This window comes from Giraffa tippelskirchi, chromosome 5 (assembly GCF_054371585.1).
Source record: "Giraffa tippelskirchi isolate mGirTip1 chromosome 5, T2T-mGirTip1v1.2.pri, whole genome shotgun sequence".
NCBI classification, from domain to species: Eukaryota; Metazoa; Chordata; class Mammalia; order Artiodactyla; family Giraffidae; genus Giraffa; species Giraffa tippelskirchi.
The window spans coordinates 136,368,916-136,393,181 of NC_137279.1; the positions used below are offsets into that span (position 1 = coordinate 136,368,916).

General features: G+C 38.1%; 1 protein-coding gene and 1 long non-coding RNA gene across 2 annotated transcripts in view; one reads left to right on the forward strand and one right to left on the reverse strand.

Moving 5' to 3' along the window:
- Window positions 1-18,101, reverse strand: RPF1 (ribosome production factor 1 homolog). Its single transcript, XM_081490121.1, has 9 exons — window positions 17,851-18,101; window positions 16,034-16,090; window positions 13,886-13,966; window positions 8,887-8,982; window positions 8,159-8,312; window positions 2,039-2,121; window positions 1,159-1,340; window positions 859-985; window positions 1-293 (listed from the first exon to the last, which is right to left on the reverse strand). Exons 1-9 carry the CDS (start codon window positions 18,076-18,078, stop codon window positions 252-254), a joined length of 1,050 nt encoding a protein of 349 aa, XP_081346247.1. The 5' UTR covers window positions 18,079-18,101; the 3' UTR covers window positions 1-251.
- Window positions 17,833-24,266, forward strand: part of LOC145506149 (uncharacterized) — an 18,675-nt gene continuing 12,241 nt past the window's right edge. Inside the window, exons 1-2 of the long non-coding RNA XR_014053573.1 lie at window positions 17,833-18,079; window positions 20,768-20,863. This is a non-coding gene — a long non-coding RNA (uncharacterized LOC145506149). The remainder of the gene's footprint in view (window positions 18,080-20,767; window positions 20,864-24,266) is intronic.

A 24,266-nucleotide genomic window follows, 5' to 3' on the forward strand; every position in this document is an offset into this window, starting at 1 on the left:
TTAGTTTGAATCTTGACTCCAGTTTATTCAGTTACCTAAAAATAAGAGCATTAGGTTTTAGGAAACTTAAACACTCTTAACAAAATGACCTTTTTATTTGCTACATTAATAGTGGTAATTCATGGCGCTTGATACTTTGTTCAGATATGAAAGAAGGTTTATGAAATCAGTAACTGCCATTTTGAAGAGTCTTGTTTCATAAACTCAAGACAGGCCTGTTCAGCACAGTTTAAGACTATCCTCTCAGTCCTTTATAAATGGAATTTTCTTCTACTTGTATCCATTTCCCGGGGCTGGGGAAAAAAAAAGAAAGTTAACATTGTGTAGGTTAATAGTGCAAAACATCTTGGTTTGTCTCTGAGACTGAATTTAAGTCTTCAGGTCTGTGTGTGTGTTTGTGTGTGTGTGTGTATATATATATATAAAATTTTAAAGTCACGCTTATGTATTTCAAAGTATTATTTTCATTTATGATTTAAAATGATCTCCAAACTTCTCTGTAGCAACAATTCTCAAGCCTGCAGCAGAATCATAACACAGGTTTATAAACAGACTGCTGGCCCACTCCCTAAGCTAGTGATTGAGCAGGTCTGTGGCCCAACAGTTTGCCTTTGTAACAAGTTCTTAGGTGATGCTATTGGTCCACCTTTCAAACCACTGGTCTTTAGGGATGTTTCAAGTGAACCAAGATTAATCTCTAGACCAGAATGCTGTATCAGAGATTAGTTCTAACCCATGGGAATAAATTCACAAGCATAACTTGAGGTATAAACACTCAAAGCTTAAAGTGCTTGGTTTTATTCTCATTCCATCCTTTTTAAAATTGCCTAAATGGCTTTTCATAGAGTAAGCACATACCTTATGGACCCATTCATATTCTCCATATTTAGAATCAAAGGTTCCTTTCTGAAGAGATCTTAATTTTAAGGTAAAACGTGGTCCAAGTTCCTGAATTCCCACTTTCTTTTCGTTCTTGAATATGTATCTTAAAGAAAAAAACAGTTAAGGAAATTAGTCTGAATGAACCCACTATTCTTGAATGTCAGTTTTAATTTCTCATCTACAATACTTGTCAGAATACATTGGGAAACAGGTTTATGTAGAAAACATGTTTCATAATTGAAGTCAAAGTCCAAGGAGTTAAAGTACTTGCCTCACCTGTGAAATCTGAAGAAAATATAATCCCGTTGATTGTGGAATGTGGCAACCTGCCTTCCAATAAACTGAGGATTATGGGGAAAGAGAGATGCAAACATACGTCCAATAGAATGACCCAGTCGTGTTGTAAAATTGTTCAAAATTATTTCTGGTATGTGTTCTGTTGGGTCTTTGCCTCTTCTCTAGAAAAATGATGAAAAATCACAACAAAGTCGCAAAAATACATCTCATTGCAGTTTCAAGTTTTGGAATTTACATGACATTGAAACATTTTAGTTAATCTTAATAACAAATTACTATAGTTAGCTAAATCAAACCCAAGAAATAAGACGTATCTAAAATTATGTAATATGCAGTGAACACCAAAAAGAAAGTGCTACTAAAAAGTGACATGTTTCATAGTCATGGAGGCTATTGCTTGTCTCCTATAACTAATATAATCTCACAAGAACACCGTAGATAAAATATCAGTTTTAATCAGAAGAGCAAACATCATTATTAAAAATCAATTAGATCAGGCTTCCCTGGTGGTCCAGTGGTTAAGAATCTGCCTTGCAATGCAGGGGACACCAGTTCAGTCTCTGATCCATCATGCCTTGGAGTGGCTAAGCCCATGCGCAATTAAAGAGCCTTTGCTCTAGAGCCCTTGAATCACAACTACTGAAGCCTGTGTGCCTAGAGCCCATGCTCCACAAGGAGAGAAGCCACCGCAAGAAGCCAGTGCACCACAACTAGAGAGAAGCCCCCGCTCACCACACAGCATCACAAAACCAACCAGCACCACCCCCCCCAATTAAATCAATTAATCTAAAGGTTATAGCATTTGTTAATCAGATACTGTGAGGAGGCCAGTGTCAGTCAAGGAGTGCATAAAACTCACCTTAATTTCTTTACGCAGACGAACACTGCTCATTTTAAAGTGAGCAGTTGGGCCACTGGGCAGGTGACTCAGAATTAATCCATCTGTTCACAAAGCTAAGGACACACTGAACTCTGTAATCTAAACCTTAAGTTGTTTAAATACCTAGTCCTTTATATGCCCGAAGGCTCCTAAAATCTGTAGGTAATTCACCTATTAGGTGAATAGCTGGGTGCATGTATTCCTTTGACTTGATTTTCACACCACACCCAAAACTCAAAAGACACATAAATCAACCTGAATCTTTCAGAAAGACAGATTTCTTTGAACTGAAGTAAGTGAAAGAGCTAAAATCCACTACTCTAATACAGGAATAAGGATAAGATTCTAGCATAACTGTAGCACCACAAATGGAATGTGAGTTTCCCTCCATATTCAGATGCTTTCAGTTCAGTCGCTCAGTCGTGTCTGACTCGGCGACCCCATGAACCGCAGCATGCCAGGCCTCCCTGTCCACCACCAACTCTCTGAGTCTACCCTACCCAAACCCACGTCCATCGAGTTGGTGATGCCATCCAGCCATGTCCGCCTCTGTTGTCCCCTTCTCCTACTACCCTCAATCTTTCCCAGCATCAGGGTCTTTTCCAATGAGTCAGCTCTTCGCATCAGGTGGCCATAATACTGGAGTTTCAGCTTCAACATCAGTCCTTCCAATGAACACCCAGGACTGATCTCCTTTAGGATGGACTGGTTGGATCTCCTTGCAGTCCAAGGGACTCTCAAGAGTCTTCTCCAACACCACAGTTCAAAAGCATCAATTCTTCTGTGCTCAGCTTTCTTCTCCATCCAACTCTCACATCCATACATGACCACTGGAAAAACCATAGCCTTGACTAGATGGACCTTTGTTGGCAAAGTAATGTCTCTGCTTTGTAATATGCTGTCTAGGTTGGTAATAACCTTCCTTCCAAGGAGTAAGCGTCTTGTAATTTCATGGCTGCATTCACCATCTGCAGTGATTTTGGAGCCCCCCAAAATAAAGTCAGCCACTGTTTCCACTGTTTCCCCATCTATCTGCCATGAAGTGATGGACCAGATGCTATGACCTTAGTTTTCTGAATGTTGAGCTTGAAGCCAACTGTTTCACTCTCCTCTTTCACTTTCATCAAGAGGCTCTTTAGTTTTTCTTCACTTTCTGCCATCAGGGTGGTGTCATCTGCATATCTGAGGTTATTGATATTTCTCCTGGCAATCTTGATTCCAGCTTGTGCTTCCTCCAGCCCAGCGTTTCTCATGATGTACTCTGCATATAAGTTAAATAAGCAGGGTGACAATATACAGCCTTGACGTACTCCTTTTCCTATTTGGAACCAGTCTGTTGTTCCATGTCCAGTTCTAACTGTTGCTTCCTGACCTGCATACAGGTTTCTCAAGAGACAGGTCAGATGGTTTGATATTCCCATCTCTTTCAGAATTTTCCACAGTTTATTGTGATCCACACAAAGGCTTTGGCATAGTCAATAAAGCAGAAATAGATGTTTTTCTGGAACTCTCTTGCTTTTTTGGTGATCCAGCAGATGTTGGCAATTTCATCTCTGGTTCCTCTGGCTTTTCTAAAACCAGCTTGAACATCTGGAAGTTCACGGTTCACGTATTGCTGAAGCCGGGCTTGGAGAATTTTAAGCATTACTTTACTAGCATGTGCGATGAGTGCAATTGTGCGGTAGTTTGAGCATTCTTTGGCATTGCCTTTCTTTGGGATTGGAATGAAAACTGACCTTTTCCAGTCCTGCGGCCACTGCTGAGTTTTCCATATTTGCTGGCATATTGAGTGCAGCACTTTCACAGTGTCATCTTTCAGGATTTGAAATAGCTCACCTGGAATTCCATCACCTCCACTAGCTTGGTTTGTAGTGATGCTTTCTAAGGCCCACTTGACTTCACATTCCAGGATGTCTGGCTCTAGGTGAGTGATCACACCATCCTTGTTATCTGGGTCATGAAGATCTTTTTTGTACAATTCTTCTGTGTATTCTTACCACTTCTTCTTAATATCTTCTGCTTCTGTTATGTCCCTACCATTTCTGTCCTTTATTGAGCCCATCTTTGCTTAAAATGTTCTCTTGGTATCTCTAATTTTCTTGAAGAGATCTCTAGTCTTTCCCATTCTATTGTTTTCCTCTATTTCTTTGCATTGATCGCTGAGGAAGGCTTTCTTATCTCTCCTTGCTATTCTTTGAAACTCTGCATTCAAATGGGTATATCTTTCCTTTTCTCATTTGCTTTTCGCTTCCCTTCTTTTCACAGCTATTTGTAAGGCCTCCTCAAACAGCCCTTTTGCTTTTTTGCATTTCTTTTTCTTGGGGATGGTCGTGATTCCTGTCTCCTGTACAATGTCACGAACCTCCATCCATAGTTCATCAGGCATTCTATCAGATCTAGTCCTTTAAATCTATTTCTCACTTCTACTGTATAGTCATAAGGGATTTGATTTAGGTCATACCTGAATGATCTAGTGGTTTTTTCCACTTTCTTCAATTTCAGTCTGAATTTGGCAATAAGGAGTTCATGATCTGAGCTACAGTCAGCTCCCGGTCTTGTTTTTGCTGACCGTATAGAGCTCCATCTTTGGCTGCAAAGTACATAATCAATCTGATTTCAGTGTTGACCATCTGGTGATGCCCATGTGCAGAGTCTTCTCTTGTGTTGTTGGAAGCTGGTGTTTGCTTGGCAGAACTCTATTAGCCTTTGCCCTGCTTCATTCTGTACTCCAAGCCCAAGTTTTCCTGTTACTCCAGGTGTTTCTTGACTTCCTACTTTTGCATTCTAGTCCCCTATAATGAAAAGGACATCTTTTTTGGGTGTTAGTTCTAGAAGGTCTTGTAGGTCTTCATGATGCTTTATAACCCTTGAAAGCACACTTTCATACATCTGTATATATATTTCATACATTTGTAAGGCCAGGATATGCAGTTTTGAATATCACCCCATAAGAGCAGATACTCAATCTGTCTTCTGGATATCAAGGTTATTAGTGTTCTCAAGAGACAAGGTCTTAATTCTTGGGATTACTGTACTACAGTTTAAAATCAACCAATTAATTAACCACTTACTGACCCTACCACAAACAGAATTAGGCTATACACTCTAAATTACAAATGAAATTACAATCAAGGCTAGCCCCCCAAGAGCTTTAAAAGTTTGGAATGCAGCTCAAGTCTTTGTAGCACAACTTGATTCTTTCACATACTAAACCTTAAAAGGAGGTCAGAACTAGACTTTTAAGTATCTGCACACAATGTAAGTTCTATAAAACAGATGTTGCCATCTTTAAAAGACATCAACATTCTCCCATTCGTCTATTAAATTAGAAACTATGGTGGTTATCATCTTCAACTTCCTCCTCTCCCACCACCAGATCCTGTTTATTGGTTTTACCTTCATAAATTCCTCACTTCTATAGCTGCCTCTTTTACCCCAGGTGTTACTGTCCTATTTGAGGTCCTTGAGATTTTTCCACCCAGATTAGGAAAACAGTATCCTGCTTGGTCTGACTTCTCTTTCAACACTTCAAGTACATCTGTCTCCTAATATAGACTAATCAAGGTGGATTTAGGCCTTGGTTCTGTAAGTAATAAGCTATGGGACTCGGCTGTGCCATTGTATTTGTAGTTTCTCATAGCGTCTTAGGTGCTAAGTGAAAAACTAGATGCCTTGAGAGTTTTGCCAGCTATAGGTTATTTCAAACTACTCTCATCACAGACTCTTCTACAGATTAAAAACATCAGCATAGCACTCATACTGTGGCTCCACACTACCCTTTTATTAATAACCTCCTATCTCTACATCTTGTTTCATAACTGGTAGACACTGACAGCCTAATACACCATAAACATTAATCCTATCATGTGCTTTTTGCTTATGCTATTTCAAGTATCTACAATATTTTACTCATCCATTAAGGCCTGCTTCAAATGCCATCTATTTTTACAGTCAAAATTAAGCTCTAAATATTCTCAGCTCTCACTGTTACTATTGCACTTGTCATCTGAGTTAGTTACGCAAATGCCTTTCTTTCCAATGAATCCATTAACTCTAAGATCTACTTCTGACAGATACTATGCCTACTACACAGCAGATTATCAGTAACTGTTTGAATTTTTTCCTTCTCTTCAAGGTTTGGCTATACTCATAAGGTACAGCCAAAAGTATTTCTGTATCATTTGCACTATAAAAAAAAAATCATAAAATCTTAAGGAGATTAAGAGAAGTAGAAGTCATTTAACCTAAATCAAGGCTTGAATCTTTTCTAGAAATTTCCACTAAATTGTGGTTTGTATCAAAAGAAATTACAAAATCCAAATGTATCAATTCCTAAGTACCTGCACTGTACCAAAGGCATTACTTATGTTATTGCTAATCTCTAACACAAACCATGCCACATAGGACTCATCCCGATTTTTAGTAATGATTTTAGCAACAAGGAGTTTGAGAAGGGTCAGGAAGATTCATCCAAGCGCTACATGGCATATCTAAACTGGGGTGGGATTACACCTGAGTCCTAGACCTTAGCTGGTAATTTGCAGTCAGAAATACAGAGGCATTTTGTTACCACTGATGTGAAAGTTACTTTGTTATGACAGACTCAAAGGCCAGGAATGTAAAACACCCTAATAAGCTGCAGAGAGCACAAAGACTTATCCTACCCTCAAATTTCCATTTAGAAATAAGGAAGAGGAAAAAAGTGAAAGTGAGGAAGTACTGCCCGAAACAGAGGAACAAAGGTCTTGAAACCTCATTTGGGGGGGTGGGGGTTGGGATGACATGTTTTAAAAAGGCAGGGACTACTATCTTCAAAGCAGATTTCTTCTGGAATAGATTAAGTATTCAAGAGACTTTTTTTTCTAAACTCACAATCCAGCCAAATTATAAAATGACTAACAATACAAAGCTAGTTTAGTCTTAAAAGTCTCTGAAAAGCAACTGGTGCAAGGGGATACTGGGAGAAGGAAATGGCTACCCACTCCAATATTCTTGCCTGAGAAGCCCCGTGGACAGAGAAGCCTGATGGGCTACAGTCCATGGGGTCGCAACGAGTCAGAGACGACTGAGCAAGTGGATGTCTTTAATTAACTTATACTGAAAACAATAAACACCATAAAAGTTATTTAGATGGAAAAAAAATAGCTTGTAAACCATTATTTTTTAAAAAGCAGTGTTCATTGATTTTTTTAAATATGTTATCCTGGCAGCACAGAAGTACTATCCCCATTGTTTATAAATCCTTAGTAATTTTGTTTTAATAATTTTGACATTCAGTTGGCCATCTTTAAAGTTACTGAGTTCACAGGCAATGAGTGAGTAAAACAACATCAATGACAAAAACAAATCTAGGCATCCTTTATGTGATCTCTTATCTCAAAACAGGAAGAAATACCTAGAGTTGAGGTAACACATTCACCTTGGATCTGAGACTCATAGTAAAAGGACAGATTATTCTTGGTATCTGAAACACTAGTTGATACATAATATGGGCCCAAATATCTACTTCAAAAATGCAATCTCGTGACACCACTTCTGGCAACACAAAATCTAGCCATATCAAATTAGGTGCAGATCCCCAACTGGGAGAGCACCTTCATGCCTCTATCTTTTCAAATGGTTATATTTTTGCAATAGGTATTCTTCCTCTGCCTTACTCACCGCATTCACCCATATCCACCTAGACAGGGTTTAGGCATCTTTTTCTGTCAAGTACTTCTTTCCTAATGTCCCCAGGGCAGATTTTTACCAGAGTTTGTATTGTATCCTGTATTTCCCTCTGTGATTGTACTATCTACACAGAATTTATGTTTGCATATCTATTTTATCCTACTAGATTATGAATTCCCTGAAGCTGACTTTCTCTTGTTTATCTTTTACTAACAATTAAATAATGTCTTGCTTATAGGATGTGCTTAACAAATGCTTGCAGAGTGAAAAGGAAAAATCAGTTCAGAGTCTTGAACAGAGATATGTAATTCTCTGGTTGAAAAAATTATGTTCTAAAAGTTACTGGAAACATTTTCTTATTCTTTTAAATATATCTTAAAAGGGGGTGAAGGGGAGAAAAGAAAACTCCTTAAAAAGAACAAAGGATACTTGGTATTTTACGATCTTCATTAATAACAATCAGGTCTGTGAAATCTCTTGAGATGCACTGTGGAGTAATTTTTTTCAGAGCCAGTCCTCTTCTGTAATAAACATGCGAATTTGGTATAACTGTAGAGAGCTGTTCACAGAGTCGCACTGTTCTCTATAAAACAAAATAACAAAATCCTCAAAAATGAAAAATAATAAAAATCTAAGTGGCATATATTTATAAGGAAAGAGGTAATCATTATAGTGTTATTAATAGAGAGCAAGGCTAGGGAAGAATGAAATCTAAACAGTTTCATCCTCCATCAAAGGCTGATCTATCCAAAGCACTCATTCTCAACTAGGGACAATTTTGTCATCAAAGGATGTTTGGAAATATCTGGAAACATTTTTGGTGGTCATGACTGATGGTAGCAGTAGAAGTTGGCTGTTATGGGTATCTAGTGGATAGGGGCCAGAGATGCTGCTAAATATCCTATAATGAACAGGACAATCTGAACAATAAAAAAATCCAGCCCAAAATGTTTAAACAGTGCTGAGGCTGAGAAAGCCTATCATGAAGAATCACACTTGGTGAACCTACATCACATCACTGATACATTTTATTTAGCTTATTTACAGGCATTACCTAAGGCAATTACTAAAAATTTAACTCTTCTGAAGGAAGTTATTTTAAATAACCTATGTAAGAAAATGAAGAATTCAAGAACTATAGTAATTGATATGTTTACCCCATGAGGTCTATCTGATGTAGTGATGAGAATCTTGGGAGAAGTTTGTCTATTGAAGTAAGAAGCAAATTCATCTGTAGCTTCATCATAAGCAACCTGAAAACAGAAAGAGAGGTAACTTTACATCAAACACACTACTGGGCCAGCATTTTACAAGCAATTCTAGTAGGATTCTGTAACAGAGTATCTAGCTGACTTGTGATTTAAAGAGGGCCCAGGAGGGTCAGGGGAATGGAAACATGAAGAGGTTGGATAATTTTCTAGCTGAAGAAAACTAATATAAAACTGGAAAAAAAAACTGTCAAAAATAATTTCAAGAAATAGAGATGCATTCGTTCTTGAAAAATGGATCCATTTGTGGGCAAGAACATCAAGAATCTTGCCTAGAGCTATTCCATTTCCCATATCAACCTGGGTGGTGAAAACAGTAACTTTATCAACTTCAGGACTAATAGTAAGCGAGAACCAGCAATCCTGGATCCAGAGGTGGTAGAGCAGATTCGAGGAGGGGCAGGTGGCCTCGGAGGTTACAGGCCTAGTTCAGGGTAGGTGTGGACCAGCCAAAAATTTAAATGGGAGCTCTGGAAGTGAAAAATCATAGATGAACTGACATAATGTCTCCCCAGATCCTTGACTGACAGCTAAGCTACACATAAGAGAGACCTGAGAATCCAGTGCACGTGAAAGACAAGGGAGACTTGAGAAATGGCTGCAACTTTGAATGCATTCCTCAATCCACACACACCTCAGTTGGCAGAGGGTATGTATGTCTCGGGGGCCCAAGGTTTCACGATGCAATCTCTACCCAAATCACTAGCTGACCATTAAGTCATACAAACACAGGGAAAAATCTCTAAGGAGGAAGGTTAAAAATAACACAAACTGAGTAGTAGTGTAATGCTACTGTCAGAGAGATTCCAGTTTAAGTCCAGACAAGTTACTAAAATAACAACAAAAAAATCAATAACCTGTAAAAAAAACCAAAACCAATCCAGAGTTACTGTAATGTTTTCTAAAAGTGTCCAATTTTCAACCAAGATATTAGATATACAAAGAAACAGAAAAGTATGATGTATAATCAGGAAAAGAGAAGTCAATAAAAACTGACTGAATGGGTCCAGATGGTGAATTTAGTGACAATTTCAAAGCCGTCATAATAAATATATTCAAGGAATTAAGGAAAAATACAGGCTTTACAGTAGATCTAAGATGAAGAAGAATCAATAATCTTGAAAACAGATTACTAACGATTCAATCTGAAGGATGGAGAACACAATCATAGCAAAAAGCGCAAAGCTGCAGAAAATTTTAGGATAATATTAACCATCTCAACAATGTGTTAGGAAGGAAGTCCTTGAGGAGAGAAGAGGGCAGAAAAAAAGAATTTCAAGAAATAATGGATGAAAAACTTAACTGACAGGTCCAAACTCAACAAACATCAACGAAACTGTTAATGGTTTGAAAGAAACAAAAACATATTTGCAGAAATGATTATCTAAACATGAAATGAAAACATTCAGAAAAATTATTAGAAGAGAATTCTACTGATTAAAAGATCATGATTCAAAAATCAATCTCATTTTTGTAAATCAGCAAATCAATAGTTTTCAGAGAGATGTGATTTATACTAACAAGAAAAAAATCTAAGATACCCAGGAATAGTTCTAACAAGATTTATGTGTAAAAATTGTATGAAGAAAACAATGATATTCACTGAAATACATTTTCAGTATTTAAAGGTCCAGTGAAGCAAAATTAGAGATACCAAGGGAACATTTCATGCAAAGATGGGCAGAATAAAGAACAGAAATAGCATGGACCTAATAGATGCAGAAGATATTAAGAAGAGGTGGCAAGAATACACAGAACTATACAAAAAAGATCTTCACAACCCAGATAATCACGATGGTGTGATCACTCACCTAGAGCCAGACATCCTGGAATGCAAAGTGAAGTGGGCATTAGCAAGCATCACTACGAACAAAACTACTGGAGGTGATGGAATTCCAGTTGAGCTATTTCAAATCCTAAAAGATAATGCTGTGAAAGTGCTGCACTCAATGTGTCAGCAAATTTAGAAAACTCAGCAGTGGCCACAGGACTGGAAAAGGTCAGTTTTCATTCCACTCCCAAAGAAAGGCAATGCCAGAGAATGCTCAAACTACCGCAACCGCACAATTGCACTTATCTCATACACTCTAGCAAAGTAATGCTCAAAATTCTCCAAGCCAGGCTTCAACAGTACGTGAACCATGAACTTCCAGATGGATTTAGGAAAGGCAGAGGAGCCAGAGATCAGATGGCCAACATCTGTTGGATCATCGAAAAAACAAGAGTTCCAGAAAAACATCTACTTCTGCTTCATTGACTGTGGCAAAGCCTTTGACTGTGTGGATCACAACAAAGTGTGGAAAATTCTGAAAGAGATGGGAATATCAGACCACCTGACCTGCCTCTTGAGAAATCTGTATGCAGGTTAAGAAGCAACAGTTAGAACTCGACATGGAACAACAGACTGGTTCCAAATAGGAAAAGGAGTACGTCAAGCCTGTATATTGTCATCCTGCTAATTTGACTTATACGCAGAGTGCTGGGCTGGATGAAGCACAAGCTGGAATCAAGATTGCCAGGAGAAATATCAATAACCTCAGACTGCAGATGACACCACCCTTATAACAGAAAGTGAAGAAGAACTAAAGAGCCTCTTGATAAAAGTCAAAGAGGAGAGTGAAAAAGTTGGCTTAAAACTCAGCATTCAGAAAATTAAGACCACGGCATCTGGTCCCATCACTTCATGGCAAATAGATGGGGAAACAGTGGAAACAGTGACAGACTCTATTTTGGGGGGCTCCAAAATCATTGCAGATGGTGACGGCAGCCATGAAATTAAAAGATGCTTGCTCCTTGGAAGAAAAGCTATGACCAACCTAGACAGCATATTAAAAAGCAGAGACATTACAGTATTGCCAACAAAGGTCTGTCTAGTCAAAGCTATGGTTTTTCCAGTAGTCATGTATGGATCTGAGAGTTGGGACTATAAAGAAAGCTGAGCACCAAAGAATTGATGCTTTTGAACTGTGGTGTTAGAGAAGATTCTTGAGAGTCCCTTGGACAGAAAGGAGATTCAACCAGTCCATCCAAAGGAAATCAGTCCTGAATATTCATTCGAAGGACTGATGCTGAAGCTGAAACTCCAATACTTTGGTCACCTGATGTAAAGAACTGACTCATCTGAAAAGACCCTGATGCTGGGAAAGACTGAAGGAGAGAGGAGAAGGGGACAACAGAGGATGAAATGGTTGGATGGCATTACAGACTTAATGGACATGATTGAGTAAACTCCGGGAGCTGGTGATGGACAGACAGGCCTGGTGTGCTGCAATCCATGGGGTCGCAAAGAGTCCGACACAACTGAGTGACTGAACTGAACCAAAACAACATATATATACATACATACATATATACTAAGACTTCCTGGTGGCCGGAGAAGGCAATGGCACCCCACTCCAGTACTCTTGCCTGGAAAATCCCATGGATGGAGGAGCCTGGTAGGCTGCAGTCCATGGGGTCGCTAAGAGTCGGACATGACTGAGCGACTTCACTTTCACTTTCATGCATTGGAGAAGGAAATGGCAACCCACTCCAGTGTTCTTGCCTGGAGAATCCCAGGGACGGTGGAGCCTGCTGGGCTACCATCTGTGGGGTCGCACAGAGTCGGGCACGACTAAGGTGACTTAGCAGTTAGCAGTCCCTGGTGGCTCAGACGTTAAAGCGTCTTTCTACAATGTGGGAGACCCGGGTTCAATCCCTGAGTTGGGAAAATCCCCTGCAGAAGGAAATGGCAACCCTCTCCAGTGACTCTAGCCAGGAAAATCCCACGGACGGAGGAGCCTGGTAGGCTACAGTCCATGGGTTCACAAAGAGTCGGACACAACTTAGCGACTTCACTACTTACATACCTACATATATACTATACGTATATATATATATATATATATAGTGGATACACACAGACACACACAGGGTTGGCCAAGAAGTTCGTTCTGTAAAACATTCCGTAAGATGACACAGAAAAAACCGCATGAACTTTCTGGCCAACCCAATACTACCTAGATTCTGACACTGATCTGATTTAGTATGATTCATATTTTTATATGGAAGATGAAAGATCCAGGAAGATAACACTCCTGAAGAGAGGGATTTGAGGACGGGAATGGTGAGGGGCATCTCGCCCTCACAACTATCAAAACTTACCATGAAGCTAAATAATCAAGACAGTAAAGAACTGATCCAGTGACAAGCTACCAAAAAAAATAAAAACACTCAGCACATATGGACAACTAATATATCACACAGCACTACAATTTACTATGAGAAAGACTGTACTACTTCAAAAATGGTGCTGGGAAACTGGTTATGTAAGAGGGAGAAAGAGGGAAAAGTGGAAGAAAGAAACTGATTTCCTTTTCACTCTAATAAGAGAAATCCATTTCTGATAATTAAGTACATGAATGTGTTTTAAAACCTTGACTCATTCACTGTACTGTTGCAAACTAAAGGGAAAAGTGAAAGATTATCTTGAAACCAAGAGCTTTATATGGACACACAAAAAAATAGCATCAGATTACCCTTAGTTGTCAAAATGTCTAACAAATACTACAAAAATCTGTAGTAAAAATTTATAAAACAAGGACTGCTTTTCAAATGACATTAAAAAACACTGGAAGTATTATTGATTAAATGACAAATAAGTTTATCTAAGCATAAAATACAATACCTTTTGAGAAAATAAATAATTATTGCCTTTTTCTACAGCATTGTTGGAAAACCCAATTATGAAATAATCTTCAACAAATAATAAGATAATATGCCAGCATTATAGCTAAATCAATCCATTATACAACTTCACCAGCTAGTACTTTAAATTAAACACTGGCATAAGAACAGATAATTTATCAAATGTGATTATCCAAATTTATTTAACACTTCTAACATTTACCTCTTCATCATTAGGATCTACTATGGTTTCATCATACACTCGCTGGTTGTCAATAGTTTTGGGTACAGGCTTTGGTGGAGCCTAAATAAAAGAAAAAAATGTTAAGTCTGGGAAGCATTTTACATTAATAATTTTGCATTATGCTTGGGGAAGAATAATGAAAATCTGCAAATAATGCAAAAACTCAATCTGTTCCTCATTTCAACCCACTGCTACATCAGTCCTAGTAACAATATTGAGTAAGAGGCTTTTTAACTCTCTGAGCACACACATGCACTTACTGGAAGAATTGCTGACAGGATAAAATGGCTTAAAACCAGGCAAAAGTAGCAGAAAGAGAAAACGGAATTCAAAATGATTATTCACAAGGATGAAAAATATCAAACATAACAGAAGAATTACAAAGGTACATATTTAGGTAGCTTTAGTTAAAATACTTTCAGACAGCTATTCAGAAATATCCAACAAAGGCTACAAATCTGTCTCTATCTGCTGAACTAGTAATTCTAGTTTAGATAATTTATGGTAAGGAATGAAAAGGGGAGCAATTTATACAAAGAAATATGTATAATCACTATGGTTAGTGGAAATGAACAGTAAATAGGGCAAATGTCCAACAACAAGATAATGACTGTGGCATTTCCAACTTAATGGAATACCATTAGCATCAGCAATCACATACATTCAGCTTAGATCAAGAAATTTTGTAAATGAAATTTTTAAGAGCAAGAACACAAAACCATAACCATACACTGATTAAAACTAATCTAAAATGTATGTACACTAACAGAGATGAATATAACCTGACAGACTATTTAGGAATTTCTTTTTATTATTTTATGAAATGAATTTATTTTTTTAAAAGAGGCAGTTCTAGATCATCTATCAATCTAAAAACAAGAATGGTGATATTTTCAAATGGTGATCAGCATATTAATTTGATGTAACTGATTATTGAGTAAAAAAGAGACTAACACTGCTTGATAAGATTTTGCAGGTGAAAACAGTCTTAATATTGGAATTTCCTGTGATTTAATCTAATACTATTCAAGAGAATTCATGAAAAAGTAGTGTTTAGTTTGTATACAGTATATGTATATAGTCTGTATTTTTCCCTTCCTCAAAAATGCTTATTATTACTTGGTACTCCATCTTAAGTAAGAGATGGGAGGAGGAGGGAGTTGAACATTTTTAAAATTTTTCAAGTATAAATGCAACCTTAAACTTAAATAAAATGAAAATAACTTAGCTGTGCAATAATGCAGAAGCATTCAATAGTTCTTTTAAAATTTTTCAAGAGAAAGGTTTCACTTTTTGTCAGTATCGCAAACATAGCTAAATCCTTTCTTGATGCTCTCTTTTTTGCCACAATCCACTCAGGTGTCTCACCTTCCTCCTACTCCCCATTCTCACTCTTCACAGGTTTATATACTCTCTGTCAGCTCTCATTCTCACACATCCCAACCCTACAACAGAAGAGGCTCTACCATGCCTGTCTTCAGCCTAGCGTAACAAAATGCTTTTGCTTCAAGTCTGAAGAACTCCAGTTACAGGGTTAAGGTGGGGATCTTCTCCATTCCTAGTCAGGGATATGTGCCTCTGCCTCTCAAACACATGAAGTTAAGTAAAATAAGCAAGCTGGAAGTATATACACCATTTTGAAATTTTGAAAACATGCAAAATACCACTACTACTGTATTTACTGTTTATGCACACAAACATAATGAAGGAAACAAAGAAAGTGCATGGGAATAATAAAAAGCAATTTCATGAGTTATTGTCTTTTTTTTTTGACCCTGCTTCGAGACAAAAGGGATCTTAGTTCCCCAATCAATCCAGGATCAAACCCTTGCCTCCTGCAGGGGAAGCGTGGAATCTTAAACACTGGACTGCCAGGGAAGTCCCAATGAGTGGTCATCTTTGGAGGGGAAAGCAATCAGAAAATACCACACAAGACACTTGAACACTATTTAGTAATGCATAACTTCTTGAGTAAAGGATAGAAAAGGGTGTGCTGTATTGTTTTTATATCATTTTAAACAGTCAAAATATTTCATAATAAATTTTAAAATAAAGTGATTCAATGTTAATATCAGGGAATATTCCTTAATACAAGATATAAAGCAGAGGACTAAAAATTTTATTTACCTTATCACCAAGAGCCTCTCTCTCTTTTTTAAGTTTTTTCTTAGCTGCCAACTTTTCCTAAAGGATTTAAAAAAGAAAAGAACAATATTGAGAAACTACCAGTTACATAGCAAACACATAATGAAATTACTAATGCTATGAATATTTAAATTGACCAGTCTTAGAATTGTATTAAAATAAACATCCAGACTTAAGATTTTCACACCTAAGTTATTGTAAACCAGATGATCTTGCTCCCTCAAAATAATCTAAATTGACAAGTTTGAATATTTAAAATTTCATTAGCTTTATCTTTTACTCTAAAGCCTCAAATAAAGTGAAAGTGCAAAATGTATACTAAACAAGTTAACAAGCTTTTCTTATTTTGCATTCCTAACAAGTTGCAACCTAAAGAAAACTATGGCTATTCTGGTCGCTTCTCTTGAAAGTGCTAGAAATAATGATAATGAGAGTTTTCACATGTTTACAATAAATTCATTACTAGTTGCGCTTTCCCCTGGTAACAATGGTCTTAACGATAGAATTAACTTCTACTCTAGTGTGGGACTGGAGAAGGCAATGGCACCCCACTCCAGTACTCTTGCCTGGAAAAACCCCATGGATGGAGGAGCCTGGTAGGCTGCAGTCCATGGGGTCGCTAAGAGTCGGAAACGACTGAGCGATTTCACTTTCACTTTTCACTTTCATGCGTTGGAGAAGGCATGAAAGTGGCAACCCACTCCACTGTTCTTGCCTGGAGAATCCCAGGGACGGCGGAGCCTGGTGGGCTGCCATCTATGGGGTTGCACAGAGTCGGACACGACTGAGGTGACTTAGCATTTAGCATTACTAGTTATTCAAACATTTTATAATCAAAATATGCTTTTATTATTCGGAATCTGCAGGATGTACTGTAAATCTGTAACTTCTGGGGACTTCTGAACAGGATGCTTGACACACAATATAAAATAAAAATTTTCTTTTCCCTAGCGCCTGTTGATCCTCAATCCACCAGGTCTCCGATTAGAAATTACAGATCCAAGAAATCTGGGACACCCTTCCCCCATACGTGAGCACCAAAATGGGTTTTTTGTCCCTTCCAGGTACTCCAATAGCACTTTGTCACCTACGACAAATAAGACACTGTGCTGGGGCTCAACAAGTCTAGCAAGAGGCAGCAGGCAAGTAAAAAGAATATTGTGTATGAATTTTCGCGATATGCAATAAGCAACTTGCTTCCAAGCGTAATTTAACCACAAATGAGCACTGTGATTTTAGGCTTTATCTCTTTCTATGTGTTTACCTTCTAGATTGGTATAAGGACAATGCAGGAAAGAGTAAATCCAATTTCTAGAAACTTGACAGTCTAACTTCGGTAAGAGGGGCTACAGCAATCAGACAAGGATCATTTTGGATGTTTGTACTGCCGGTATTGCAGATTTTAGGCATGAACCAACTTTAGGTTGACGGGGTAAATCGGAGACGGAGACTTTTGCTTGTTAAGTCTGGCAGGGGCGGAGGCAGAGGAGCCGGGCAGGAAAGTAATTTTTAATACTAGTAGAGCAAGACTTCTTGCTTTCATTCGCAACGGAGGACAACAGAGCTGATAAGGAAAGGAATCCTTGCTGCTCAGACGGAAAGCTGAGCTGAGAGTGTGGTAAAAATGAGGGTGCAGGAACCAGGGCAGGGTTGCTTGTCCCCTACCCCTTCCGGATTAATAAGCGCCGCCTGCGACCTGGGCAGGGATGACCACGCATGTGCATCATCCAGCCCGCCCCCACCCCACTGGCTCTAGGGCGACACCGCGCACGCGCCCTGGCGACTCCGCCGCGTCGTACCTTCCGCTGTTGCTGTTTCCACCGCGTGAACATTAAGTGTCGCCGCTGTTTGTTCTTAATTTCCGAAATGCTGAATCCTGGAGGAAAGGCAGCCGTCTTTGGGGGTTGGACCCCGCTTTCCGTCGCCCCATCCTCAACAACTGCAGCCTCCTGAGCTTCTTCAGTAGCGGCTTTGCGTTTCAGGCCTTTCTTTCCGCTACCGCCGCTCTTATCTCCGGCCTTCGCCATGGTATTTTTGCTCCTTGTGGTCTGTACGGAAACGGAAGTAGCTTCCTCTTCCCACCCCCGTCCTTAAGCTTTTATTTCCGGGGTCGGGAAGTTCTTAAAGGAACTTAGCAGTTTAAGGAGGTGCTGAAATTTAGGCTTGAGGAGAGTTAGGGAGCTTGCCCAGGCGTGTGTACTGTGAAATGAGTTGCTGAAATCCATTATTGACTGTTATCCATGTGAGATCCCTTCAAACCTAAGTGTTAGTTGCTCAGTCGTGTCGGACTCTTTGCGACCTCATGGACTGTATGTAGCCTGCCAGGCTCCCCTATCCATGGAATTCTCCAGGGAAGAATACCGGAGTGCATTGCCATTTCCTTCTCCAGGAGATCTTCCCCACCCAGGGATAGAATCTGGGTCTCCTGCATTGCAGGCGGTTTCTTTACCACTGAGCCACTATGGCCTAAGTACAAAACAATCTATAGAGTTTACATCTACTAGAAACTAAAATGATCTCCCAAATAATTACTGTGGTAAGCTATTAAATATGCATGGTGTTGTAAAAATAGAACAGGATAAAAGAAGATGAGGGGATAAAGGGACGGGTTACAGCTCTTAAATAGGATTCTGAGAGTGGTCTTAATTATTGAGCAGAGATTTGAAGGGCATATGGGTTTCCCTGGTGGTTTAGGGATAAGGAACCTGGCTGCAATGCAGGAGACCCGGGTTGCATCCGTGAGTCCGGAAGATACCCTGGAGAAGGAAATGGCAACCCACTCCAGTATTCTTGCCCCAGAATTCGGATGGACAGAGGAGCCTGGTGCGTTACAGTCCGTGCACTCGGAAAAGAGTGGAACACCACTTAGTGACTGAACAATAACAACAAATGGAGCATACAGTGCAGTTATCTGGGGGGAAGAGCTGTTAATCTGAGAAAAGCAAAGCTTTTTATCTAGGAGAAAAGCTGTCCAGACCAAGGAAACGTTTAGCTCCAAGGCTTCAGTCAGTAGTGAGCCTGGCTTGTTCAGAAAACATTGAAGCCAGAGGTCAACGAGAGAGGAGAGTAAAGGTGGGCGGGAGTGAGTGTGGGAGGTTGGGGTGAGAGATTGTGTAAGATTTTGTAAGGACTTTGGCTTTTATGTGAGATGCAGATTTCTTGGAAGATTTTGAGTAAAGGAATGGTGTGATGACATATTTTAAAAGCATCACTCAGACTCTTCTGAGAGTAGACTGTAGAGGAGGGAAAGTGACAGGAGGGGAGAAATGAATGTCTTGGACTGGTGGTACTAGTGGAGGTGGTAAGAAGTGAACAGATTGTTTGGGGAGGTAGAATTCCTGACAATTGAATGAAAGGCATAAGAGAAAGAGAAGAGTCAGAGATGACTCCAAGATTTTTGACTGAATGACTGGAAGGTTGGAGAGAGAGGTATGGGCAGGAGATGAGAGCTGGGGAGTCATCAACTAATGGATAGTAATTCAAACTGTTATAGGGAGTGTAGATAAAGACCTGAAATAGAGAAGAGAATGATGGACTGAACCCTGAAGCAGTCTCACATGAAGAGCTGGAAAGAAAAGGAGGACCTAGTAAAGGAGAATGAGAAAGGAAAATCAAGAGAGTAGAGTGTCATGAAAGCGAAAATGTTTTCCCAGTGATTAAATTTTGTTATATTCCTCATTCTAATTTTAGGAAAATGATCTCCAAACAGTTCTTTTTGGTTTACTGTCAGCAGTTGATTTTCCAGAAATTACCTTAATTTCAAGTTATATGTTTCAATATTGACATGGGGTGTTTTGATAGTCTAATATTTTGGTTTCCATCATGCATTTTCACCTTTTCAAGTTCTCTTAAACAGGATATTAAAGACATCAAAACTGTATTTTAGAATACAAACGCCACCAAAACCTTCTACCAAGCTACAAGTCTAGAATTGTGATTAGAAAACAAAACCTGTCTGTTTAGATCCAAAACTGGATTTGAATTATACAATACAATAAAAAGGAAAAAATCGTGCGGAACAAAAAAGTCACTAGCCTACAGGTTTGGCTTCAAGCAGTCATAAAAATATTACTTGTCTTATTTAAAGAGGAATAATCAGATTGTAACTGAGGAAGTGGCGGGGGGGCGGCAGCAGGAGGAGACAGACCAACCTTTATCTAAAAAACAGACTGAAATACTTTGGAAGTCTCTTCTAGTCTTAATATTTTCTGTCTCTCTACATATAGTGCATTCGTTCCTTGTAAAAATAAAATAATCCTGAAATGGATAACTGTCTTATATTTATTTAGAGGTGCCATACAAATGAGACCAAGAGCTGTTTATAGAGGCTGCCTTCATTGCTTGTTGCCTTCCTTGCTTGTTGGTAATGATAGTTGTATGAGTTGAATAAAATGATTTCTATGATCAGAATAGAATTCTTACCTGGAAGAAATCAAAAGTGTTGACTCGTTCAGCAAAAGTGTGTTTAATACTACTCAAATGAATAGGGAGAGCAAGTACGATGGAAACAGTGGGCTCTGTGTTCAGATCTGTGTTTAGATTTTGATTCAGTCACCTAGATGCTATAAAATCTCAGTTAAATTGATAATCTCTCTGAGCCTCAGTTTCTTCATCTGTTAACTAGGCTAATATTCCCACATAGTTTCTTCAGATAACATACATTAAAGAAACATACACATGCAATAAATGCTAACTAGTTATTTTTATTACTTCTAGATCTAGAGGCTAAACTGAACATTGTTGAGGAAAAAAGACATCATGCTTGCCCTCAAGTAGCTTACAGTTTGGAAGAAGATAAAACAGAATTCTAGTGTAAGTATTCAGTAGTGTTCGATGTAGCTGCTGCTGCTGCTGCTGCTAAGTCACTTCAGTCGTGTCCAACTCTGTGTGACCCTATAGATGGCAGCCCACCAGGCTTCCCCATCCTTGGGATTCTCCAGGCAAGAACACTGGAGTGGGTTGCCATTTCCTTCTCCAATGTTTGAGGTAGAGTGCTCCTTAATTTGAGGTCCATTTCTTCCATGCACTTCTTTTCAGTAACTGCTTTATTGTTTATTATTTGCAGGGCCTACTCCTAATAGAGTGTACATTATTTTACAATAACACATTTAATTTTGATAGTTAATAACTTTTTTTACTTGATATTTGAGAATACAAATATACATCATATTCCAGAATACCCTAGAATACAACACATGGACACCAGATGAGTTCAGTGATCCAAACAAATATAACCTAAGATTCTGCTGAGAAAATTTGATCTGTGTTTACAATATGACTTAAGCTCTTTACAGAAACCATTCGAAAAGTACAAAATATTAGTCTATTGCATGAGGAAAAAGAAATACCAGGTTTAAGGATAAAAATTTTTTTGTTTACAATGTGCTATAACTCTTTAAGAAACACAAAATAATAAATTAATGCTCTCTGAGCTTGAATTATGCCATTCAGTTTGTTAATGGTTAAAGAAAAACCAAAATAGAGGCCTCATTTGGAATATACTTTTAGACCAAACATTCATAGTTACATAACTAAAACTTTTAAACTATCCAGATTTGCCCAAAGTCTGACTCTGATCTAAAACAAAAACAGCTTTTTTCAGGTCAGTATGACCTTATAGCTTCCCAGCGAATTGCTATAGACAGTTAAGCTTACACAGAGCTGCTACCATAAAAAGACTGTAAGTTTCTAGTAACCAGTCACACACACACACAAATGTGCTCCCTCATTCATGCTTTATAAACTCAGCTGTCACTGCTGCATGCTTAGCTTCTAACCATGTTTCAGCTCAAATTCGCCCTGTTTTTGAGCAGTGTTTCTTGCTCAATAAAATGCTTATATCAAGGAAAGCTCTCCAAATTTTCTTTTGACAGGACAATAGAGCTATTACAGAGCTAGTGTCTCATCTGTGAGTATTTCCCTGGTATCCAAGACTTGTTTTTGGAAGTTAAATTACTTATCTCATGGAAGTTTGAGAAGCTTCTTTTTTGTTTATTGTATACCTTAAAATGTCTTAGTGACTAATGAAGATGGTAGAGAAGTTATTACAAGAATTCACAGTGTCGATACAACTCTCAGGATGTCAGCTCTCCTTTGAAAGAAGTTAAAAAAGTCAGTGAGTAGAATGAATACAATTTTGTGAGGCGATATTAGAGCCACACACACTCCTACCCAAAACTGAATTAGAATGACTCAAATATGAGAACTTCTCAAATACTGAAATCCTGGAGATTAATTATATGGTTAATACTGTCATCTCTATGTACTCCACACTATGAAATAGACATAATGCATATCCTGGCCTTTCCAGAAACCAGAAATATATTAGGAAACCAACAATTTTCTTCCAGAAGTAAGTCTTTATAGATTGTAATAATTTCCTTGAGACTTTTAACCTTTTTTCAGTAGACACTAAACTTGGCCATGATGGTGTTGGATGGAAGGACAGTCCTCACTTTATTTTCTGAGTAGCCTCATCCTTAGCATTAAGGTGGGGTGTTTGCATAAACAGGGTTTTTTTTTCTTCTTTTTTTCTGCCTGCTAATATTTGCAGAGTGCATATAGTTCCACCATATCAGAAGTGGTGATACATATTTCTGATTCTTACCAGGAAAAGTAACACCACAATAAAAATCCAGTTTCACTAAAATATCGTCTCCTAAAGTGATTTCTTGTTGTTTGAGTTCATCACAAAAGCTTTTATTTATATTTTTGTAAGGTATTCAGTGCCTCTGGATGATGTTTCTGACTATGGAGCAAGCATAAATATAATTTAAAAATCAGCCTGGCATGACTTTTGTATATCTAAGTATTTAGTATTCTCTTGATTCATTCATTCAACAAATATTTATTAAGTCATACTTTATGCCAGATCCTCTGGCTTTTTAATATATATATTTATAGAATTAAAAAACAAAAAACAATTCCCTGCCCTCAAAGAGTTCCAGTGGGGAGAGCCCAAGTACAAAATCAAATCCCCAGAGTATGAGAGGTTCTATGACCATTACCATGTTTTATAATCAAGACCAAATTTCTTCTCACATCTTCTTCAAAGAACCAGATTAGGTGTATTTGCAAGTCAGTTGTGGTAGCTCAGAATATATTTTCCATAGATGTTAACCCACGTGTTGTGATTAGATCACCCAGACCACAGATACAAATATCAATTGTTTACAACCAATACTGTTTATTTCCCCCCACGTTTATGTTCTAATTTTCCATTATCATAGAATTACAATGTGATGTAAAATATTTTGTACTGTAAACATTTCACAAACAAAATACAGCAAGCATTCTGTATAATTATCAGACACTATTAAAAATGAAAGCTGATGGAAGCATAGTCCTTAGCTTAGACTGAAGTGAAGTGAAGTGAAAATCACACAGTTGTGTCCGACTCCTTGTGACCCCAAGGACTATACAGTCCATGAAATTTTTCAGGCCAGAATACTGAAGTGGTTAGCCTTTCCTTTCTCCAGGGGATCTTTCCAACCCAGGAATCAAACCCAAGTCTCCTGCATTGTGGGTGGATTCTTTATCAGCTGAGCCACAAGGGAAGCCCATAGCTTAGGCTAGCAGTTTTCACGCTTTTTTCCTTAAAAATTATTGGGAAAAATTTTTTTAATAAATAAAAAGCTTAAAAAGAATTATTGAGGATTCCAGAGAACATTTGTTTATATGCTTTATATCTATAAATATTTACCATGTTTAAATTTTTAATTTCTTCAGTTTTCTTAGAAAAAATTTATTTAAAAATAATAACAATAAAAAAATAATAATAATAACAATAAACCAATTATGTGATAATATGCACACTTTATAAAAATAACTATTATTCCAAACAAAAAGGCCAATGAGAAGTGACATTTTTACATGCTTTGCAAATCTCTTTTATGTCTGACTTAATGGAAGATACTGGATTTGTATCTAAGTCTGTGTTTAACATATTGTGACATACCATTTTGGTTAAAGAATATAATGAAAAATCTGGCCTCAGGTCTGTGGTTGGAAAAGGGAAGAGTGTTTAAGAACTTAGCAGATAGCCAAGGATGTTCTTTTTGATATTACATTAGTATTTGACTAGTAAGTTTTTTAAAGATTGAAAGTGAATGAAAGTCGCTCAGTCGTGTCCAACTCTTTGCGACCCCATGGACTATGTAGTCCATGGAATTCTCCAGGCCAGAGTATTGGAGTGGGTAGCCTTTCCCTTCTCCAG